The 22,268-nt window shown below is 33.7% G+C and overlaps 2 protein-coding genes and 1 long non-coding RNA gene across 4 annotated transcripts; 1 reads left to right on the plus strand and 2 right to left on the minus strand.

The window, feature by feature from the left end:
- Nucleotides 1-9,546: 9,546 nt before the first annotated feature.
- LOC103486338 (uncharacterized) lies at nucleotides 9,547-10,951 on the minus strand. The gene is made up of 3 exons (XM_008444262.2): nucleotides 10,676-10,951; nucleotides 10,265-10,591; nucleotides 9,547-10,010 (listed from the first exon to the last, which is right to left on the minus strand). Exons 1-3 carry the CDS (start codon nucleotides 10,740-10,742, stop codon nucleotides 9,859-9,861), a joined length of 546 nt encoding a protein of 181 aa, XP_008442484.1. The 5' UTR covers nucleotides 10,743-10,951; the 3' UTR covers nucleotides 9,547-9,858.
- A 4,131-nt stretch (nucleotides 10,952-15,082) lies between these two features.
- LOC103486335 (uncharacterized) lies at nucleotides 15,083-18,102 on the minus strand. The gene is made up of 7 exons (XM_008444259.3): nucleotides 17,700-18,102; nucleotides 17,356-17,599; nucleotides 16,637-16,837; nucleotides 15,861-16,551; nucleotides 15,671-15,777; nucleotides 15,534-15,593; nucleotides 15,083-15,443 (listed from the first exon to the last, which is right to left on the minus strand). The coding sequence occupies exons 1-7, from the start codon at nucleotides 17,877-17,879 to the stop codon at nucleotides 15,430-15,432; spliced, it is 1,497 nt and encodes a 498-aa protein (XP_008442481.2). The 5' UTR covers nucleotides 17,880-18,102; the 3' UTR covers nucleotides 15,083-15,429.
- A 484-nt stretch (nucleotides 18,103-18,586) lies between these two features.
- LOC103486336 (uncharacterized) lies at nucleotides 18,587-22,042 on the plus strand. 2 transcript variants are annotated; one of them, XR_007820461.1, is made up of 4 exons: nucleotides 18,587-18,925; nucleotides 19,181-19,585; nucleotides 19,866-20,363; nucleotides 21,517-22,042. It is a non-coding gene; the product is annotated as an uncharacterized LOC103486336 (long non-coding RNA). The 2 variants fall into 2 exon arrangements; XR_537077.3 differs by having other exon boundaries at nucleotides 19,181-20,363.
- Nucleotides 22,043-22,268: the final 226 nt, after the last annotated feature.

Genomic DNA, 22,268 nt, shown 5'->3' on the forward strand with positions numbered 1-22,268 from the left:
TGGGTCCGAGCCTAAGCCTGTCAAGAAAACAGGTCCAAGCTCAAGCCCAACAAGCAAATGGGTCCAAGCCCAAACCCAACAAGCAGATGGGCCCAGGCCTAAGCCCGCCCAATAAGCAAATGGGCCCAGGCCTAAGCCCGCCCAACAAGCAAATGGGCCCAAGCCCACCTAAAGCCCATCGAGATTCTCTATAAATAGAGACCTTCTCATTCATCTTGAGGGGGGACCTTTGATGGAAGAGAAGAATCGAAGCTCTGAAGAATTGAAGACAAAAACTTCTGAAGCCTCTCAAGACGTGCAAGTTATCATCAACCTCGAAATCAACCTTCTGAAAAATCGAAGACTTGGAAGATCAAACTTTCCTTGAATTCCAGAAGATTGAAGCTCGAACTGACTTGTAGTTACAACTTCTTGAAGATCGAAGACCACGAAGTTTTAAATCTTACTTTTTGTATCCAAGAGAAAGAATCAAAGGAGTAAATATTAGAGATTGTATCCGCAATACATAAATCAATACAAAGTTCGATTCCACGAATTAAATTTCTCTTGAAATCTCGTGTGAACAATTTGGCACGCCCAGTGGGACATTCTCTACCTTTCATCTCTTTCTCTTTTCGAAGAACATCCAAAGAAAATCATGACATCTCAAGGCAACACTTCCAAAGCTCTCAGTGACATCGGCAAACGGCCAAACACTCGTAGCCGCTCAAGGGAGATTCAGTCATCTGAAGATATGCCTCCTTTTGACGTTGCAAAGAATATTTGGGAGCAAATCTCTAAGCCACCAAAAGGTGGAATTGTAATCAAAGAGAATCCTGCGATGGACGAACACAACTTGTTGTCTGAGCGCTCAAACGAGGAGGTTCCACAGCCAAATATAATGTCAGTTATGGTAACTAATGTGGATACAAGCGAAGACAGAATGGCAGAGCTCGAAAAAAAGGTTAATATGCTCATGAAGGCGGTTGAAGAAAGGGATTTTGAGATCGCATTGTTGAAGAATCACATTGAAAGTCGTGACGCTGCTGAATCAAGTCACACACACACTATAAAAAATACTGACAAAGGGAAGGCAGTTATGCAAGAAAGTCAACCACAAAATTCGACCTCAATTGCATCGTTGTCTGTTCAACAATTACAGGAGATGATTGCAAGCTCCATCAAAACGCAATATGGTGGACCTGCTCAAACTTTCTCCTTGTACTCCAAACCATATACGAAGAGGATCGACAATCTCAGAATGCCGAATGGATACCAACCTCCCAAGTTCCAACAGTTTGATGGAAAAGGCAACCCAAAGCAACATGTTGCTCACTTCATCGAAACATGTGAAACTGCTGGTACGCGAGGAGATTTATTGGTCAAACAGTTCGTTCGAACTCTCAAAGGAAATGCCTTCGACTGGTACATCGATCTGGAGCCTGAATCCATTGATAATTGGGAGCAACTTGAGAGGGACTTTCTCAACCGTTTCTATAGCACCCGACGTATCGTCAGCATGATGGAGTTGACAAACACAAGACAACAAAAGGGAGAACTAGTCATCGACTACATCAACCGATGGAGAGCTCTGAGTCTTGACTGTAAGGATCGACTCACCGAACTGTCTGCAGTGGAGATGTGCACCCAAGGCATGCATTGGGGACTTCTTTATATTTTACAGGGAATAAAACCTCGCACGTTCGAAGAGTTGGCGACTCGTGCCCATGATATGGAATTGAGTATCGCCAATAGAGGAGCAAAAGATTTCTTGATTCCAAAATCGAGGAGTGACAAGAATGAACTTGATGACACTAAAAAGATTGTAAATAGTGTCATAAAAGAGTCAATGGTTGTTCATGCAACTCCTTTGAAATCTTTCTCTAAAAGAAAAGAAACAAAAATTGAAAGAAAGATGATGGCGAAGGATGGATAACAGTCACTCGTCAAAAAGGGAGTCAACCAAATTCCATTCAAAAGGAGTCGCGATTCCATCAAAAGTATGCAAAATGAAGCATCTCCTATAAAAAGAAAGGAAGAAGGAACAAGAAGATGTGGAATCCTAAGCCCATAAAAGGAAAAGATGAGGACTTCCTCCAACTTCGACGATCGATAACTTTGGCAGAATTCCTCCCAAGAAGTTTCCTTGAGGATCATCCAGAAGAAATACTTGAAGTCACTGCATGTCATGCTGCCAGCATAGTAGAAGTCGACAACAATTATGGATCTTCTAAAGAAGTCAACAATTCAAATGAAATTAATCAAAGGACCTCTGTCTTTGATCGTATCAAGCCTTCAACTACTCGATCTTCAGTCTTTCAAAGATTGAGTATGGCCACGAAAGAAGAGGAAAACCAATGTCCAACGTTTATTTACACTCGAACTTCAACTTTCAAAAGGTTGAGTATCTCCACATCGAAGAAAGATCGACCTTCAACATCTGCTTTTGATCGTCTAAAGATGACAAATGATCAACAACAAAGAGAGATGAAATCTTCGAAGGCAAAACCATTTCGTAAATAAAATGATGACGATAAGATTCACAGTTGTGTCCCGTCACGCATGAAGAGGAAGTTGTCTGTTGACATAAATACAAAAAGTTCCTTGACTGTGAAACCAAGATTTATTATCTTCACCAATCCTACAAACGAAGGAGATGAACAAATTCTTGTTGAAAATAAAAGTTGTTAAATATGCAAAGCTCCTTATCGCAAGAGCTTAAACTGCATGGTGCTTCTAGCCCACAAGAGCTTAAAAGGTGAATGGCGGAGAAAAAAAAATTGAACTACGTTATGACTTGATCCCTATGTTATAAAAAGGGTACGTAGGCAGCTTAAAATTCACTTTAAGTTCAGTCGCACGTAAAAAAAAAAATATTATTCTTCATTGTGATGATGTAAGCGCATAGTAAATGATGCGTAAACAGTATAAAATGAAATTTAGGAGCAGTCACACCAGAATAAGAACATTCTCATCACCATTCAACAAATTCTTGTATTTACAAGAATACAACTAAAGAAAAAAAAAAAAGAATGGGGGCAAAGGGGGCAAAGTTAAAGCCTCCACTTGAAGTTCTTAAATTCTTCGCGTGTAGCGTTCAGGCTCTTTTGAACCGTAGCTAGCGCCTCTGTGGCCTCTTTTGTGACAACAGAGATGTTTAATTGTTTACCTTCGTAAGGTGCGGTTTCGCCTCTTCTCCAAAATGTTGACCAGCGAACTCTACTCCTCTTTGATATGTTGCAGACAAGGATCTTTCCATGTGTTGTGCCCAAGAGGATCTTCATCTTCATCTTCTCCCATGTGTTGCAGCCGAAAGGATCTTCATCTTCATCATCTCAAATATGTTGCAGCCAAAAAGATTTTTGTCTCAAGTATATTGTAGCCGAGAAAGTCGTCGTCTCATATATATTGCAGCCGAGGATGTCGTCGTCTCAAATATGTTGGCGCCGAGGAGGTCGTCCCCACAAATATGTTGCAGCTGAGAAGATCGTCGTCTCAAATATGTTGCAGTCAAAAAGATTTTTGTCTCAAGTATATTGTAGTCGAGAAAGTCGTCGTCTCATATATATTGCAGCCGAGGATGTCGTCGTCTCAAATATGTTGCCGCCGAGGAGGTCGTCCCCTCAAATATGTTGCAACTGAGAAGATTGTCGTTCTTAAATATGTTGCAGCGGAGAAGATCGTCGTCTCAAATATGTTACAACCGAGAAGATCGTCGTCTCAAATATGTTGCAGCCAAAAATATTTTTGTCTCAAGTATATTGTAGCCGAGAAAGTCGTCGTCTCATATATATTGTAGCCGAGGATGTCGTCGTCTCAAATATGTTGCCATCGAGAAGGTCGTCCCCTCAAATATGTTGCAGCTGAGAAGATTGTTGTTCTTAAATATGTTGAAGCAGAGAAGATCATCGTCTCAAATATGTTACAACCAAGAAGATCATCGTCTCAAATATGTTGCAGCTGAGAAGATTATCGTTCTTAAATATGTTGTAACAGAGAAGATCATCGTCTCAAATATATTACAACCGAGAAGATCGTCGTCTCAAATACGTTGCAGCCAAAAAGGTCGTCGTCTCATATATGTTGCAGCCGAGGATGTCGTTGTCTCAAATATATTATCGTCGACAAGGTCGTCCCCTAAAATATGTTGCAGCTCAGAAGATTGCCGTTCTTAAATATGTTGAAGCAGAGAAGATCATCGTCTCAAATATGTTACAACCGAGAAGATCGTCGTCTCAAAAATGTTGCAGCCAAAAAGATTTTTGTCTCAAGTATATTGTAGCCGAGAAAGTCGTCGTCTCATATATATTGCAGCCGAGGATGTCGTCGTCTCAAATATGTTGCTGTCAAGAAGGTCGTCCCTTCAAATATGTTGCAGCTTGGAGGATCTTCACCATCATCATCATCTTCGATGTGTTGCAACAGAGAGGATCATCATCTTCATCTTCAATGTGTTGTAGCGGAGGAAATCATCAACTTCATCTTCTCACAAATGTTGCAGCCGAGAAAATCATCATCTTCATCTTCTCACATATGTTGCAGCCGAGAGGATCATCATCTTCATCTTCTCACATATGTTGCAGCCGAGAGGATCATCATCTTCATCTTCTCACATATGTTGCAGCCGAGAGGATCATCATCATCATTTTCATCTTCTCATATATATTGCAGTCGAGAGGATCATCATCTCATTTTCATCTTCTCACATATGTTGCAGCCGAGAGGATCATCATCTCATTTTCATTTTCTCACATATGTTGTAGCCGAGAGGATCTTCATCAGCATGTTCATCTTCTCACATATGTTGCAGCCGAGAGGATCTTCATCAGCATGTTCATCTTCTCACATATGTTGCAGCTGAGAGGATCTTCATCATCATCTTCATCTCACATATGTTGCAGTCGAGAGGATCTTCATCATCATCTTCATCTCACATATGTTGCAGCCGAGAGGATCTTCATCATCATCTTCATCTCACATATGTTGCAGCCGAGAGGATCTTCATCATCATCTTCATCTCACATATGTTGCAGCCGAGAGGATCTTCATCATCATCTTCATCTCACATATGTTGCAGCCGAGAGGATCTTCATCATCATCTTCATCTCACAAATGTTGCAGCCGAGACGATCTTCATCATCATCTTCATCTCACATATGTTGCAGCCGAGAGGATCTTCATCATCATCTTCATCTCACATATGTTGCAGCCGAGAGGATCTTCATCATCATCTTCATCTCACATATGTTGCCGAGAGGATCTTCATCATCATCTTCATCTTCAAAGCAGTGCAGCGAAACCATCATCATCTTCATCTTCAAGGCAGCGCAGCGAAATCATCATCAACTCCATCTTCAATGCGGCACACTCGATAAATCATCATCAACTCCATCTTCAATGCGGCACACTCGATAAATCATCATCGTCTATAGAACAATCATCGTCGTCTCCATGCGGTGTAGTCGATAGAACAATCATCGTCGTCTCCATGCGGTGTAGTCGATAGAACAATCATCGTCGTCTCCATGCGGTGTAGTCGATAGAACAATCATCGTCGTCTCCATGCGGTGTAGTCGATAGAACAATCATCGTCGTCTCCATGCGGTGTAGTCGATAGAACAATCATCGTCGTCTCCATGCGGTGTAGTCGATAGAACAATCATCGTCGTATTTGTTCAAGCGGCAATCCATCCTCAAATTTGTTCAAGCGGCATCTCGATCCTCAAATTTGTTCAAGCGCATCATCTACACACTTCACTCGTATGAAAAAAAAGAATTTGTGGAAAAAAAAAAGGTTTAGCTTCACTCCTATGAAAAAGAAGGGTAAGTAAGTAAAAAAAAATTGTTAAAAAACATTGGGGTAAAAAAAAAAAAATTGCAAAAGAAAAAAGTTTGGAAAAAATGGGGACAAAATGGTTGAATTTTCTTTTTAACAAAATTGTAGAAAAAAAAAAAGAAAGAAAGAAAAAGATAATAAAAAAAGAAAAAAATTGAAAAAAAAAAAAAGAAGATGAAAACGTGAAAAAAAAAAGAGGGGAAAAAGTAATTGAAAAAAAAAAAAGAAGTAAGAAAAAAAAAACAAAAAATGAAAAAGAAAAAAGAAAAAAAATATATATATATATATAGAAAAGAAAAGAAAAGAAAAGAAATAGAAGAAAAAAAAAAAAGAAAATAAGAAAAGAAAAAAAAAAAGAAAAGGAAAAGAAAAGAAATCTCTCCAAAATTTTAAAAAAAAAAAAGGGTTTTTTTTCTTCTCTCTTCTCTGTCTCCTTTTTCTTCTTCATCTGTGCTCTTCCTTACCAATTGAATGAAAAAAAAAAATCTGTTTTTTTTTTTTTATCTATCACCTCTTCTTCCAAATCATGAAAAAAAAAAAAAAGAAGCACATCGGATTTTTTTTTTCTCTCCCAAATAAAGAAAAAGAATTGGAGGATCAAACACATATGCAATGAAAAAAAAGTTAGAGAAGATGAATTGGTGTGAATTTTGTTTGCAAGCTTCTTCCCTATTTATAAAGGATGGAAGGTAGCAAATCAAATCTTTTCTCAACAAACTAAATAAAAATCTTCTTAACAAATAGTTAGATTAGGTGAGATTATAGGAGAGAATTCCTAACCTCCTCTATTCTTTTCCTTTATTAAATAATAAAAAAAAAAAACCTCCTCTATTGTTTTTTTTTTAAAGATTAATTAAGAAAAAAAAATGACATTCTGTTTTTTTTAAAAGCGTTAAAAAAATTTCAAGTCTTATCCCTCCCATATCCTCTTCATAATTAAACCTTAAAAAAAAAAAAAAAAAACCTCAAGTCTTGGAAAAAAAAAATCCCCCGATTTTCTTTTCTCATCTATTAAAAAAAAAATGTTTAAATTTTATCCCAAATCATAAATGGATTTGAAATGAAGTAAAAAAAAAAATGGCAAACTTTTCAAATTTTATCCCAATTCGCTAAAAATTCAAATTAAGAGAATATGCAAAAAAAAAAAAAAAAAAAAAAAAAAAAAAAAAAACTTTGACTTAAATTCATATTTTGATGAATTGGCAATATTCCAATTTTATAAATGTTAAGTCTCAATTCTTCCATTAAATTCATTGGTAAAAAAGAAAAGGTTCAATTTCATTCAAGTTTTGGCTATATTCCAAAATAAATAAATAAATTGTGAATTAAAATCAAAATTCACTACAAATTTGATATTGGGCTATATCAAAACTTCATTTTTAATCAAACTTATGTCCAAACGCATAGTTTGATTAATTCGACATATTAACTGGAGCAAAAGTCAAGAACAAGATCACTTGTATTTTTTGTTTCAGCTTATCATTTTCGAGATTCATCCACCCATACACGTGTACAAATCTCGAAAAGGGGGCATTTGTTGAACAGGAAATTTTGACCAATTAAATCACGCCACGTCATCACAGCAAAATTGAGATAATTATAATTTGATTGGATTTAGGTAGTCAAGTTTTCTCATACCCAACCTAGTTCAAGGCCCTAAAAAAATTGGGCCAAAGAAATAATGGACCCGAGCTTGCGCAAATAAGTGGGTCGAGTTCGAGCCCACCAAGCAAATGGATCCAAGCCCAAACCGATCGAGCAAATGGGTCCGAGCCTAAGCCTGTCAAGAAAACAGGTCCAAGCTCAAGCCCAACAAGCAAATGGGTCCAAGCCCAAACCCAACAAGCAGATGGGCCCAGGCCTAAGCCCGCCCAATAAGCAAATGGGCCCAGGCCTAAGCCCGCCCAACAAGCAAATGGGCCCAAGCCCACCTAAAGCCCATCGAGATTCTCTATAAATAGAGACCTTCTCATTCATCTTGAGGGGGGACCTTTGATGGAAGAGAAGAATCGAAGCTCTGAAGAATTGAAGACAAAAACTTCTGAAGCCTCTCAAGACGTGCAAGTTATCATCAACCTCGAAATCAACCTTCTGAAAAATCGAAGACTTGGAAGATCAAACTTTCCTTGAATTCCAGAAGATTGAAGCTCGAACTGACTTGTAGTTACAACTTCTTGAAGATCGAAGACCACGAAGTTTTAAATCTTACTTTTTGTATCCAAGAGAAAGAATCAAAGGAGTAAATATTAGAGATTGTATCCGCAATACATAAATCAATACAAAGTTCGATTCCACGAATTAAATTTCTCTTGAAATCTCGTGTGAACAATATACTCTATATATATATATATATATATATATATTGTAATCTAAGGCATTTTTGTAGGGGCATTATTATTAACAACCAGTAAAAATGAGAGAAACAAAACAATAATAGTTTCTTTAACAACAAATAATGACATTTTTGTAATTTTCATATAAAATGAAAAAAGTTATAATTTCCCGATCAATCTTTAAAATTCATTCGGTAAAAATATGGTTTTCAACGATTTCTCTGAAATTGATTATTTTTTAAATTATTTTTCTAAAAAATACATTATTTAAATTTACCAAACACTTGCAATTTTTTCCAAAATAGTTTTTTTTTTTTTTTTTTAATTAAACACTTCAAAATTCAAACCAAACACACACTTAATTGAGATCTAATTGGATTCATGTAATTCAGAAAATATTATGTCATTTCGTAAATTAATTTCTAAATTACAAGCCTTAAACGTGATGTTAATTAAAAAGTTGAAACATGTAGAATAATGAAATTGAAGATAAAAGTTAGTTGCATTGGACATGCTTGTTCCTGGGCTTGAACCTACCCAATTTAAACCAACTCCGTAGACTGGCCCAATTATTATGGGCCGGACCAACGTCTCAACTTCAAATGGGAGTTGAAACAGGTTGAGCCCATTCATAACTATTATCCCTTTTGTTTTTGTTTTTTTTTTTTTTTTTTTTTTGTTAGGGGTAATTGTAATGTATCACACTTATAAAAGTTTGTAAATATAGAAAATCTATTATCATGAATGTTATTGTTAATAGATTATTGTAAAAAATAGTATTTAGAAGCTTAACTTTTAAAATAAAATTTAAACCATCCAAATTAAAGAACATTCAGAAAGTACAACATAATTCATTGAATTATAAAATAGAAAGAGTTTTTTCCTTAAGATAATTCACAATCGAAACTTCTTAATCATCGTGAATTAAGCTAAATTGTTAGTTGACAAGAATTTTAAAAAATTTGGTTATAATTATATTGTTAGAACTAAAACTAAAGTATAAGTTAAAAATAATAAATGAAAAGAAGAAATTAAATGGTTGTAAAAAATAAAATAAGAGATTGTAATTATTTGGGTATATAAAAGAATAATGATGGGGGCAGTTGTGTATAAGAAATGGGCAAGTTGGAATGAAGTGAGAAGCAGTCAAAAGATCCATCCGTGTCGACTTGGAATCGGTCAATCTCTTAAACATGAGTTGACATTCAACATTAATACAATATTCATAAAAACACTAATTTTAAACTTAGTTACTTGTATGACAAGAAATTTATGTATTCTTCAAACCCTTTTTTAAACAAAAACAGTACAAGTTAATTTGATCGGTATTTTTCTTATACAGCAACTTGTCTTTAGAGTCAATGGATTTAATTGGAGAAGAAAATAATAAAACAAAAATAAATCAAACAACGTTTTATTACACAACTCACTCTATGTGTGTATATATATATGTGGGGGGGGGGGGGGAATATTGAAAAGAAAAATAGTATATGGAAAAAGACGTAAATACATCGTCACGTCTCACGTATAGTGATATCAAAATAAAAGTGAATTTTAAAGAAATTCACTCGTTTTTTTAATTTCTCCCTCACAACCCATTTACCCATTCTATTTTATTTCCTCAGCTGTGTGTGTGTGTATACAAAGGAAAATTAAATTAACAATAATGACGAAACAATAACCAACCAAATAATGAAATTAACTTTCTTTTCACATCGGAGCTGGGGCTTCAGCTGCCGGGAATACTGCATTGATTTCTGCTGACGACATTGGAGCTGCCGCGATACCGGAGCTCAACAGCTCTGCCATGGCACGGTGTGGGTTCGTACGTTGTTTCTCACAAAGGTCGGGCAAGAATACTCCTGCAATACAAATTCAAAAATTTAACATATTTTTTTCTATGGTATATAAGTGTTATTGCAATTGAATTGAAGCAAGGTATTATGAAGCTTTCCCAATGCATGCAGAAAAGAAAAGTAAAAAGTAAAATTGATCGTGAAGGAATTTTTTTTCAAATCAAGAAATTTAGTTCTTTCCTTTTATCTCAAGTTAAAGGTATAAGAGATTGAAAAAGAAGAAGAAGAAGAAGAAGAAGAAGAAGAAAATATTGGCTGACCTTCTCCTGCGGCCATGTTAAAGTAGAGGTCAACAATGTTGGGACATTTCTGGTAGCAGGAAGGGGAGCAAAGCTTGGCAGTGAATTGAGGCTCGAGGAGGGCATCAGAGGCGATACCAACGGAGTTGCGGTCGAGGCCACAAGCATTGATGCATTGATCAGTCTCAATGTAATCAGCCATCCATTCAACCATAACCTCAGAGGTTCTACATTGATATTCAAATTTTCCTTCTTTCGTCTCTGATGTCTCCAACAAACATCTCTTTCCCGATGAGGCTATTGAGAATGCACAAACATCCACGGACAATTCCTCACACACAATCTCCCCTGTTAATAATAATCATCAATCAATTAATTATATATGAAAACAAATTTAGGTGATCATCAAAACTTAAAGAAATGGTAACGTACCAAAGGCTGCAGAGACGAAGAGAGATGAGATGAAAAGGAGGAAAGCCAATTTGTTGGGGATAGCCATTGAGAATATAGAGATGTTTGTGTGTGGCTAAGAAATATAAATATGGAGGGAGGAATTTGAGAGAGGGGGTTTTGTTTTGTGTATATATATATAAAAAGGAAAAAAAAAGGGGAATTTAATTGTGGAGAAAAAGAAGGAAAGATGAGTGTTGTTACGATATTCCAAGGAAAGAACTATAAATAGAGAGAAACAGAGCAACGCCGGCTTATAAAGGGCGGTTGGTCTTTGCCTTTTAGTTCCCATACCAAACGACGCGTTTTACAGGAACACGTTTGTGGAACACCCAATTTTATTTCTTTTATTTTATTTATTTATTTATTTATTTATTTATTATTATTATTATTATTATTATGTTTATATATATATATATATATAAATATATATTTAATAAAGTCTTGAAAGTCAAATTTTAATACTTATTTTCAAGCCATTCACGTTTCTTTGGCATTTGGGGTTTTTTCTTAAAAAAAAAATTGAACAAAAAAGATGAAACTGGAAGAATCACTTTCTTGAAGGCTTCCACGTCGAAGAAGCTTCCAGGGTGTACCATAATGCCTTCTCTTTTTCCTTTTTATTTTAATTTATTTATCAAAATAATTCTTGAATACAATATTTATCACCATTATCAAATGTAATTAATAATTTAATAAAATCTTCTTCTTCTTCTTCTTTTTTTTTTTCAAGTAATACCATACACTAGTACGAGAGAAAAAGAGTATTAATTAGTTTTTAATTTAGACATATAGTTTGTTTATTTATGTTAAGGATGTATTATGAGTTTTATACGAATTTAAACACACGTGAAAGTCGTGGATGTTTAATATCTTATTATTGATATATATTTAGTTAGCTTTTTGTTGATTTTGGACTATATTTTCTTAAATAAAGCCCATTTTAATTGACAACATAACTTCAAACAACTATATTTAACCCTTCTTGAAATATAAGAAATACATTTGGTTCAATAATTGTGAATTATTTTTCATTGGACCATATCAACTCTTGTCAATATATTTATAACTCCCACAAAATTTAGAGACTAATTTAGCCTCCATTTCCAAAACAAAAATGTAACTTACCTGCTTTTTTTAATTAAATAAATAAATATACACCTACTAGGTCTTTTTATATATATATATATATATATATATATATATACATATATAGCACCTACTAGGTTATTAAATATTATAAAAACTTGATTAACTTTATAAAACTCTTTTCATTTATCTTTAATATCTTTCTTTTCTTAAAAAAATGTCAAGTAGTGAAAGACTTTATCTAACATGGTAAAATTTTTGATGTATTGTTAAAAAAAAAACGTAAATTCAAGTGATTTATTTTACGTAGTTTTAATAATGAAAATCTAATATTATAGAATATTTTTTCTTTTAAATGTTATAATCTTAATAAATGTTCTTAATGATGAATAAAATTTGAAAACATATTGTGTGAGAGCTTTGTTTTGACTTCAAATTTTAGTGGTTCTTAAATTTAATATCATTATTCCCTTTTCAATGAAAAGCAAAATATTTTATATTAATAATATATATATATATTGTTTCCTTTTCTCCCTTCCATAAATTTTAGAGTTCCCTAATTGAACAATTGAAGTCCAAGAAATATTGTAACTTTTTTTTCTTTAACCTACGTACTAGACTTTGGTATAGAAGTTGTTTTAGCAAAATACTAAAGGGATATTTTGTCAATTATTTTGACTTTACATGTAATTGAAATTTGACGCTAAATTTTTTTTCTTCCAACTTAAAATCTATACGAATGGATGTCATTAGCATGTAGCAAATATTTCTAAGAATAAAATTGTTGAAATATGACTAAACTTATAACCTATGAGATAAAAAAACCTTGCTAATTACAACTAAACTAGGTACGTTTTAAAAAAGAAAATTCTAGAAACACATTTATCTTAATAGAAAACTTTTTTTTTTTCTTCCTCGTTTTGTCGATACATATATATACATCTCAACTAAATGAAGAATAATTAAGAAATATGATAAGATAGATTAAACATAGGTTGAATTAATTATGTTTGCATGTTTCTAATTGAGTGAATTTCAAGATTAAAATTCCTCTTTTGGTTGTTAAAATTTAAATTTTGTAACATTTTAATTGTTATCGTTGAGGATCATATATATATATATATATATATATATATAATAATAATAATAATAATGATAATAATAATAATAATAATAATAATAATAATAATAATAATAATAATAATAAAAGAAAATTAATGGCTTACCAAATCTATGCCTAATGGGTTATTTTCAAACTTACGTTGAATAGGTCCCTAAATTTAAAGAAAAAGAATTCTCATATATACTTAAGTTTTCAATTTCATGTCAATTACTTAGCTTCCTAAACTCTAATTGATAGTATCACAACTAATTCTTTTTTATACAAAGTATCAAATAAATTTTTAAACTTTGAATGTTGTATCTTTAATATATTCATAATATTTTTAATTTTGTATATGATGAATCTTTACCCATTCGACATATTTTTTTAATTCACAACTCATTAACACAATTTTAAAATTACGGTAAAATTTAATTTTCATGATCAAACTACTTTTTATAAAAAAAATAAAAATATAAAGAATTATTAAATACAAAATTAAAAGTTGATGAATTTATGAGACGAAAATTTTAAAATTTGAAACTTCTTAAATAGAATAAATAAATAAAATACATTGATATATTAAACATTTTTAAAAATCTAAAGATCGAATGGATACAAACTTGAAAGATCGAGATTAGACTTGTAATTCAAGTATTTTTATTTTTAACTTTTTAAATAAAAAAAATCATCTTCTCTCACCCATGGAACTAATATGAACTATTTTCACTTATTCCATTTAAAGTCATCTCTATGAGTCAACCAAATTGATAAACCAAAATATATATATATATATATATATATATATATATATATATATATATATATATATATTATTGATAGACACGTTGAGAAACTATGAGTATGTTTGAATTACCTTTTAAAGTGTTCAAATTTAAAATAAAAAAATTTAAATTATGTATCCTCCAAAGTTGGAATAATTTAATTTCCCTTTCCTTCCCATTTTTTCCTTTCTTCTTTTGGCACATGTTGATTAACGACTAAATGACTAAAATACACTATTTTTTAAATCTAACTAATGATAATATAAAACTATACCAAATAAAAAAAATATCTTTTGAAATTTAGACGTTAAAGGAATGTTTTTTTTTTTTTTTTATGAATTCAACCATATATAAGAATAGAGATTCAAACTTCTAATATTTTGTTCTATGATATCTCTTTCCTTAACTAGTTGAATTATATTAAATTAACAAATAAATACATAATTATAATGAATTAATCTAGTCGTAAATAAAGAACATAAGTTTATTAATTTAGTTATAAATAAACGACATAAGTTGTCTAAAAAAAGCAATAACATAAATTTATTAAAAACATAAACCTAAAGAGAATGAGTTCAATTAAAAATAACTACTTATTTAAAACTTAATATCATACAAAATTGAAAATTTATTATAAATGATAAAAAATATTAAAAATATTTACAAAATATAACAAAATTTAGAATTCAGAGATAATAAACACTATTCATTTGAATTAAGTATAATAATGTTTTATCAAATATCTATCATTCATAAATCTCATTGATAGATTCTAAATTTTTACTATATATTAATTTATTTTACTATATTTCAAAATAGTTGTACAAATTTCTTTAAAATTTGGGATTGTATTACAAGATTAATTAAATGGCATGAAATTTCATATTCTTATAGATGTTATTAAAAAATACCACTAAACTTGTAACGTATCTATAATTTTACTTGGTCTAAATTCACATAATTTATGGAAATAAGAAATGCAACCATTAATTATGCTCAATATTTAAAAGAAAATAAGGTTCAACCTCCAAACTTAAAATGAAGAAAAAAATAGTTGTTGACCGCAAACCTTAGATGGGCAGCCGGTTATGATGATATGCATTCGTTAGTTTGGATATAGCTTATAAGTTATAACAAAGGAGGCAAAGTTTTGACCTGTTATACAATTAGAAGACGGCATAGGCTTTTTATAATATGGGTATAAACATGGTTTCGACTATATGCAAGATGAAACATATGGCATTATATTATATGCTTTCAATATCATTTTATGAAGATTCATTCAGATGTCACTTTCTAGTTTCTCCACATGTAGAATTCCATATCGAAAATGACCAAGTCAATATCCAAGTTGATCATTCCTGTGGTAAAGTCTATCTTGTCCTTCGGTCAGGGAAATATCAAAGAAATCTCTTATCTAACTCATATGTACTGCATTTACATAATTTCATCGGAAAGCTCCATTTGGAAATTTACATTTCATATATTTCAAATTATGGAATGTAAGCACGATGAAACTACTCTTGCATATACAGATCATTGCATCAGTATTTCCAAAATTAAAGGGGAAAAGAATGCCTAGCTACGATGGGACTAATAATACAGATGAATGGTAATTTAATCTTACCAAACAACTTTCTGAAAGTGAAAAGATAGATATTTCCTTAGTAGGTTAAGAGTAAGTTTCTTGTCAGCTTCGGTTATCCCCAGTCGGTTTCTAGCAGAAGCAGTTGGGTTATGTCGATCACGGATTTAGGGAACTACAATTTCTTGGCTGTAATATCAAAAGGTAAGGATTTAACTATATGCATAATTTAACTAACACCATATAATGCACATAAATATAGGTTGCATATGGTTATACCTGGGCTTAAAATTCTTATGCATTTTGTTGTGGACTTCACTGCTGTCAAAGAGTCCATGCCTACAATGTTAAAAAATTTCCCTTAAACTTATGCATTGCTTAATGGAACTTCATGTATAGAAGATGAACTATATTACCTTCTGTATTTAACTCTTTTCCAGATAAAATTTGTGTCACGGTTGATGAATATTCTGACATCATTTGATTAGTCCCCACGTTACAGTCCATGGACTCGTGAGATGAGCTGGGAGAAGACATGAACAATTTATCAGATTAAGAGGTGAAGGATAGTTCGTGGGAATCGCTGTGTGATGAGCAGAAAATTACCCAGAAAGAGTGTCTGTAGAAGCACCCAAGGTTGGGACGGACGAACAACCAATTACTTCACAATCCATATCCAAATCAGCCAACATTTCAGTAAAAGAGAAGTCTTCTCCAAAAACATCTAGAGAAGGCAAGTCAATGTCAAATATGTCCAATTGCTTTTCAGACTCGGATGCATAAATTTCATTTTCAATCCCTTTGTCGGAGCTGATGGGTACATCTGAGACATCAAAATCTAGCCGCCCCTTCACTTGATCTCTCTTACCTTGCCTTTTAGCGTTTGTCTTGACAGGGGAAGGAGATAAAATGCTATGGTTCCTTTCCACGGAATAGTAAGCAACTTGTTTGTAAGGACTTATTGTCACTCTTTTTGAAGATGAAATTACAGTGCAACAAGTAGGACTAACGTCTTGTGGGGTATTGATGTTGCTGCAATCAGCAGCAGAGGAAATCTCATGGGGAGATGTAGACTTGTCACTTTGACAAGAATTGGCACGGGGCGGAGTCTTTGGACCAGAAGAATTGGTTGGAATAGAGAATGAAGGCTGATTAAATAAACATTTTACAACACTCGATCCTTGAACCACAGTCTCAGTAGGAGGACAGGTAGGAGACGACGACTGAATTTCGTTAGAGTGCCGAACCGTTGGTTGATCATTGCCAGCTTCCGTTGATTGGGAAAGCGCATCTGCATCTGCAATTGACATGAATTTCATTAGATATGATTGGAAAAGATGCGCCTCAATCATATTCACAAACAAATTGTAAAAAAAACTTGCCTTTGCTAGCCGACTTCTTGGTAGATAATTTATTTCGAGATCTCTTAGAAGCCGGAGGAACAACAATGGAAGTCTTGGAACTTTTTCTCTTGTTTGCTTCCAAGTCATTATAAACGGGTGTAATGAAACTTTGAGGTCCGCCATTTGAATTCTGAGGTGTGACCTCTGGACGAACAGGTTGTTTGATGTTAATGGGACAACCTGAGAGAAGTAGGTCTCATTAAAATTCACACAAACGTTTCAAGCTCACAATTTCCTAACAAAAGATAGCTTGCAGATTTTGCTGAATTAGGTGGGGAAATTAGTATAGAACAGTCTTAGAATGTTCTTCTGTGTACACAATTCACCAGCAGTTGGAAGCTCGCACAGACAATTAAAAACCTGCTTAGCAACCCAGTTATGACTGAAAAATTGTAGAAAAACCCACTCCCTAAAAGCCTCCAAGAAAACAAAGAACAACAGGCAGCCACCTAGAACTAGATTATAGCTTAAGTTAATAATGTTTAGAGGACTAAACGCATGATTCCACTACTGATGAGTTCAGAAATCATTTATGTCATTCTCTCCTGTACTGATCCAATTGAGTAACCCAATAAGGGAATTCCCAAATAATATCCATAGATTCAAACGTTTAATTAACCCTGACAATATTTCAGTGGTTCTTCCATTTCCAGAAAACAAATACTTTCCATTTAACTCAGAAAGTTTTAGGGCATTACCTACTGGAGATTCAGATTGACCAACAACGCCAACTTTATCTGGAGCAGCTGAAATCGAAGGCGTTGAAGACCTTCCACTGGAATTATAAGCACTCATGACAGTCTGCATACCCTGCAGAAGAGCGTGGACACGGATCTTCTCTTGCTCCAGATAACTTCTTTCTTGATCCAGAATCACCTTTTGCTCTTTCAAACTGATGTACTCGTCCAACATCGCTTCTAAGCTCAGCAAGCTCTTCGGAGCCTGAAAATCAAAACAATCAAATCACATACGGCGAATATAGAGGCAAACCCCAAGTAATGGGGGAAAAATCCTAGATCTCAAAATAAGCAGAAACAGGTACCTCTTGGATGGGAGATTTTGCAATAAGTGATGAAGCTTCAACTCTGAAAACAGAGCGGGTTTCCACGTAACTGTTATCGGAGAGATATCTATCAACAATGAAAGCGACCTGAATAGGAGTTACGTTGCGAATCCCCTTGGCAGCATTGTCGGATTTTCTAGCTTTGGTTTGCTTCCCCATTGTGGTCAGAAGCTGAAGGTTTGAGATGCAGATTGGAGAGAGGGATTGAAAGAAGATGAAGATCCGGCGATGGGAATCGGAGGGAAATAAAAAAGGGAAGTGGAAGATTTACATAAGATCGAAAATGGAGGGAAGCAAAAATTGGGGGTTTCTTCTCTTAAAGGAAAATGGAAAACGCGGGAGATTTTGAAATTTTTTGCGGGTAAGGTGTACGGGCGGTTACATCAACTCCCTTCCCGCGCACTGCTCTTTCCTTTCATCGGCCGAGCTTAAATTTTAAATTAAATAATAATAATAATAATAATAATAAGTTGCCTTTTTATTTCATTCTTAAATCTTAATAAATAAATAAACTACCTTTCTTATATTTTAATTTTTCAACTTTAGAACATGTAGGATAAATTTCTATACTGTTATTTTTTTTAATTCTATCGATTGTTTAATAGATTAACCTGGTCTATTTAGCAAGCATTTTGTTTTGAAAAAATTAAGTTTATTTTTTTCCTAATTTCTTATAATTAATTGTATATTTCTTTCTTAAAATAAAATAGTTTAATTCTTAACCATAACAAAATTCTAAAAGAGAAAAAAATAAAATAAAAAATATAGATGCTACTTTTTCTAATAGGTGTGGCCCTTGAAGAAGTCCACGAGCTCATTTGGTTCTATAAAGACTTGGTTGGGTTTTTTTTCCACCATGGGATGTGCGGGATTGGGATTGCTATGGAAATTTTATTTGAGGCCCAATAGTGGCCCATAGCGGGAAATTAGAGAGAAATTCACTGGCGGAGTACTGCACCAGGTCGCTGCTCCACCGTCGGAACCTCCGTCTCCGTCGTCGACACTCTCTTCTGATGTGGAAGCTCATCTTCTGTCCTCCGGTCCTCGCGCCGTTCAAATTCAACGTTACTATGCGAAGAGTGGGTGCAGAGACTAGCAAATCAAAGTTCGTCACAGGTCAGCAGGATGTTATTATGAAATTATGAGTTTTAGAGTGTAGTGAAATTGCTATGGCTTCTTCCACGGACGAATGTGTATTTGTAGAGGTATTTATTTACACACTTACACATATTTTAGAGAAGTCTAATTTTTACATTTTTGCTTCTAAAATAGTTAGCATGGTCTTTTAGTTTAACATTAAATACCAAATGAAGGCAATAATGATCTCTGTTGAGCCAATGCTTGCAGTGCCAAGTTTTTAAGTTCATTTGAAGGCATTGAAGATCTCTCATGATTGGCTAGATAACACGATTAACTTCGTGTTCCTAATTCAAATGCTTAAGTTGTTCCTCCATTTCCAGGTAGCAATAAGAGGAAGAAGGGTCAAAATTGAATCCCTGATCTGTGTAAACTGCATCATGGAGCTCTCAGTGAAACTTTGCCATCTTCACTATTTTAGCTACACTGGGAAATGACGGTTAGGGAGGTGTCCTCTCAATATGAAACATTTATGTTTTCTTATGTTTAAGATTTTCCTATATAAACTGATTTGTCAAGATGAATAATAGGTTGGTGCTCTATTATAAGATCAAAGAATTAAATGTGTTGCTTGGCACTTGATATATTTTTATTTCTGTGCTGTTAATGATATCATACCTCACCAGTGTTCAAAGAATTATGAAATTTATTTACCACTCGAGATTAATAATTGTCCTTGTTCTAGAGTTCTGCCTTACAGTAAGGAATAAGCTGTAATCTCAGGTAAGGTCAGTAAATAACTTATAAGCTTTTTTACTATACCGTCAGTTACTTCTATGTGTATAAGGAGAAGAACATGTTGACGGGTTTTGAATTCAAGAGGCATATAATCGCTATTGATTTTATGTGCACGAATGGCGTAATAAATTGACTAGAGAAAAGAACATTTAAAGTCGTCTGAACTCTCTTTCACTTGTACGGACAGTTATATGATATGATGTTAAAATTTACTTCACCCTTTAGTTTAAGCTTTTGTCCCTCCAATTAATATTGAATTTCATTTTTTAGGTCTTTGTTAGGAACCAAGATAGCATGGATGCTTTTGTCCCACGTTGATTAGAACCTAACGGTATTCCTCATATTTCAACTCACTCAAAAGTGAGGGGAGTGTTAGATGATGTCATATTAAACTTGCCTTCACTCATTAAGTTTTTAAGTTAATCGGTGATTTAAGATCATTCTTAAAATTTTGATGGGCTAAATTCTTGGTCTCGGAGTGCCAGATGTCTGAGTTGAATAGCTGATTTCTTGAAACATGTCCTGAAAAATGTTCTATCTCACAAATCATACCGGGCTGATCAAATAATTATTGTTATATCACTGTTTTAGTGCACTTTTCAAGTGTTGCAATTAATAGTTAAAAGCGTTACACCGTTCTTCCATGTAGTTATCAATGTGATCAGCTACTGCTCGTGCCTAATTTATGGATGTCCATCTCCTTGCAGTGTAGAAATAAAAAGTTAAATCAGTTGATGTTGGAAGAATTTATTGGAGCTAAGCATCCAGGTGAGCTACCTGCATTTTCTTCTTTTATCTTCTTGAGCCTGCAAGTTTGTGATCCTTGCATCATCGCATGTCTTTCTTTTTAACATCACAAAAAAGTTTAACAAACCCAAGCCAGTTGCATGTGCATAAGGTTTTCATGGACCTACAAAAAAAAGGTGTACGATTAGAATTATTTTGATCTCAAGAATATCAAAAGTCTATGAATAAGATTAGATATATACTTTTGTGACCTTATAATTTGAGTACCACTAGGAATGTTGTGATAGGAATGCTCACAATAATTAAAGTGTTAAGGGCATATTAGCAATTAGTTAAGGAGTTTGTTAGGGAACTTTGGTTATAAATACAACGACTGGGGAAGGACGAGGGTAAGCATTATTTTGTAAATCCCTTAACCTTGGTTTATTTTGTATTTTGGTTATCTTTTATAGTTCAATATATTTGAGTTCTATCATATTGCTTATTTGAATGGAATATTGGGATTTAGAAGCATTCGCAAATGGATATGTATCCCCAAATCAGTAGACAAAATTGCAGTAATTGGATGGGGAAAGCTTAGTGGTCCCTTCAGTCTATTTTTGGTTCACATGCAAATGTATTCCCTTGTCTTACTTTTTGAGATGTGTGACATTAAAGGTGTGGTTTCTCTTTGTCGAAGCAATTTATTTCAATACTTGTATGTTTCCCCTGATGTGTTTGAGTGTTGCTTCTTCCCGTGTTTCACCGTCTCAAATAAGTCCTATGGGTGGGGACTTCTTATTTCCAAATTTGATTAACAAATTGTTGTTATATTACAACGAGTTAAGCTTCAAATGCAACTTTTCTAAAGAAATTTATTTCCTTGTACTATTTGGGTCAAACCCCAACTTCTGTTCTGCATTTATTAAGGAACAGAAATGGGACTATGGTTGGTGCAATCAAGACAATTAGGATAGTTAGGTAGCACCTTCTTATTAATTTTCCTGTACTAAACTGTGAAAACATTTCCTCCTCTTATTGGTATATAGTAGCAACCTGTGTCTCGAGGTTCTACTTCTTAATCATATTTAGCACCATACATACTACTTTGGACTACTGCAACATTAATCTGATGTAATTTAGTTATCATATTGATGTGAATATCTGACTTGTTGCGACTTGTTTATATCCCCAGATACCTAAGAAGAACCTGGTTTACATCCCAATATATAGTTGTGGGTGTGAAACCGACCATTTGAAAGACAAGTGCCATTGAAGAGTTAGAGAAAAGGTTGAAGAAAAGCAAGGGCATCCCCTGCAGATAGCAGTTTTGTGATATTTTGTCAACAGTCAACAAAGACCGATAAAGTGAACTTTTTCTTCTTTCTGAAGAAAGTATTATATAAAAGTGAGATTGAAAGTGAGCTATCCAGGATAAACAGAAAAGACATGGAGCTCGTCCAAGAAAGAAAGCAAATCTGATTAACTTCAGAAGACGCTTGACGAGCAATGTGATGAGCATTGAGGTTGCTCAACCTTGGACAATTGGTGAACGTTTGAAATCTTCATAAGATCACTTGACACGTTTAAGCAAATAAATCCTTGTGGATAAGAGTTAAGTGACTCAACTGATCCTTTTGCTTTATTCTTGTAGAAAGGAATATCATTGCTTTATCTCCATGAATATACACACAATAATTGTAAATATCATTGCCCAAGCATTTCAGTGCCCTCTCTTTTTTCTCCTGTTATTTTCCCTCAAATTTAGCGACATGGTGAAAATCTCTGCTTTGCTTTCTTAAAGATCATCAGAAGTGGGTAGATCTGATCCAAAACAATCCAACACTGGTTGTGCTGTTCTCAACTCGCAGTTCCACTGAGTTAAAAAGTTAAGAACAACTTCTGAAGGAAAGAACCCACGTCAAGCTTATTTTTTAAGGCAACCCC

Source organism: Cucumis melo, chromosome 4 (assembly GCF_025177605.1).
Source record: "Cucumis melo cultivar AY chromosome 4, USDA_Cmelo_AY_1.0, whole genome shotgun sequence".
NCBI classification, from domain to species: Eukaryota; Viridiplantae; Streptophyta; class Magnoliopsida; order Cucurbitales; family Cucurbitaceae; genus Cucumis; species Cucumis melo.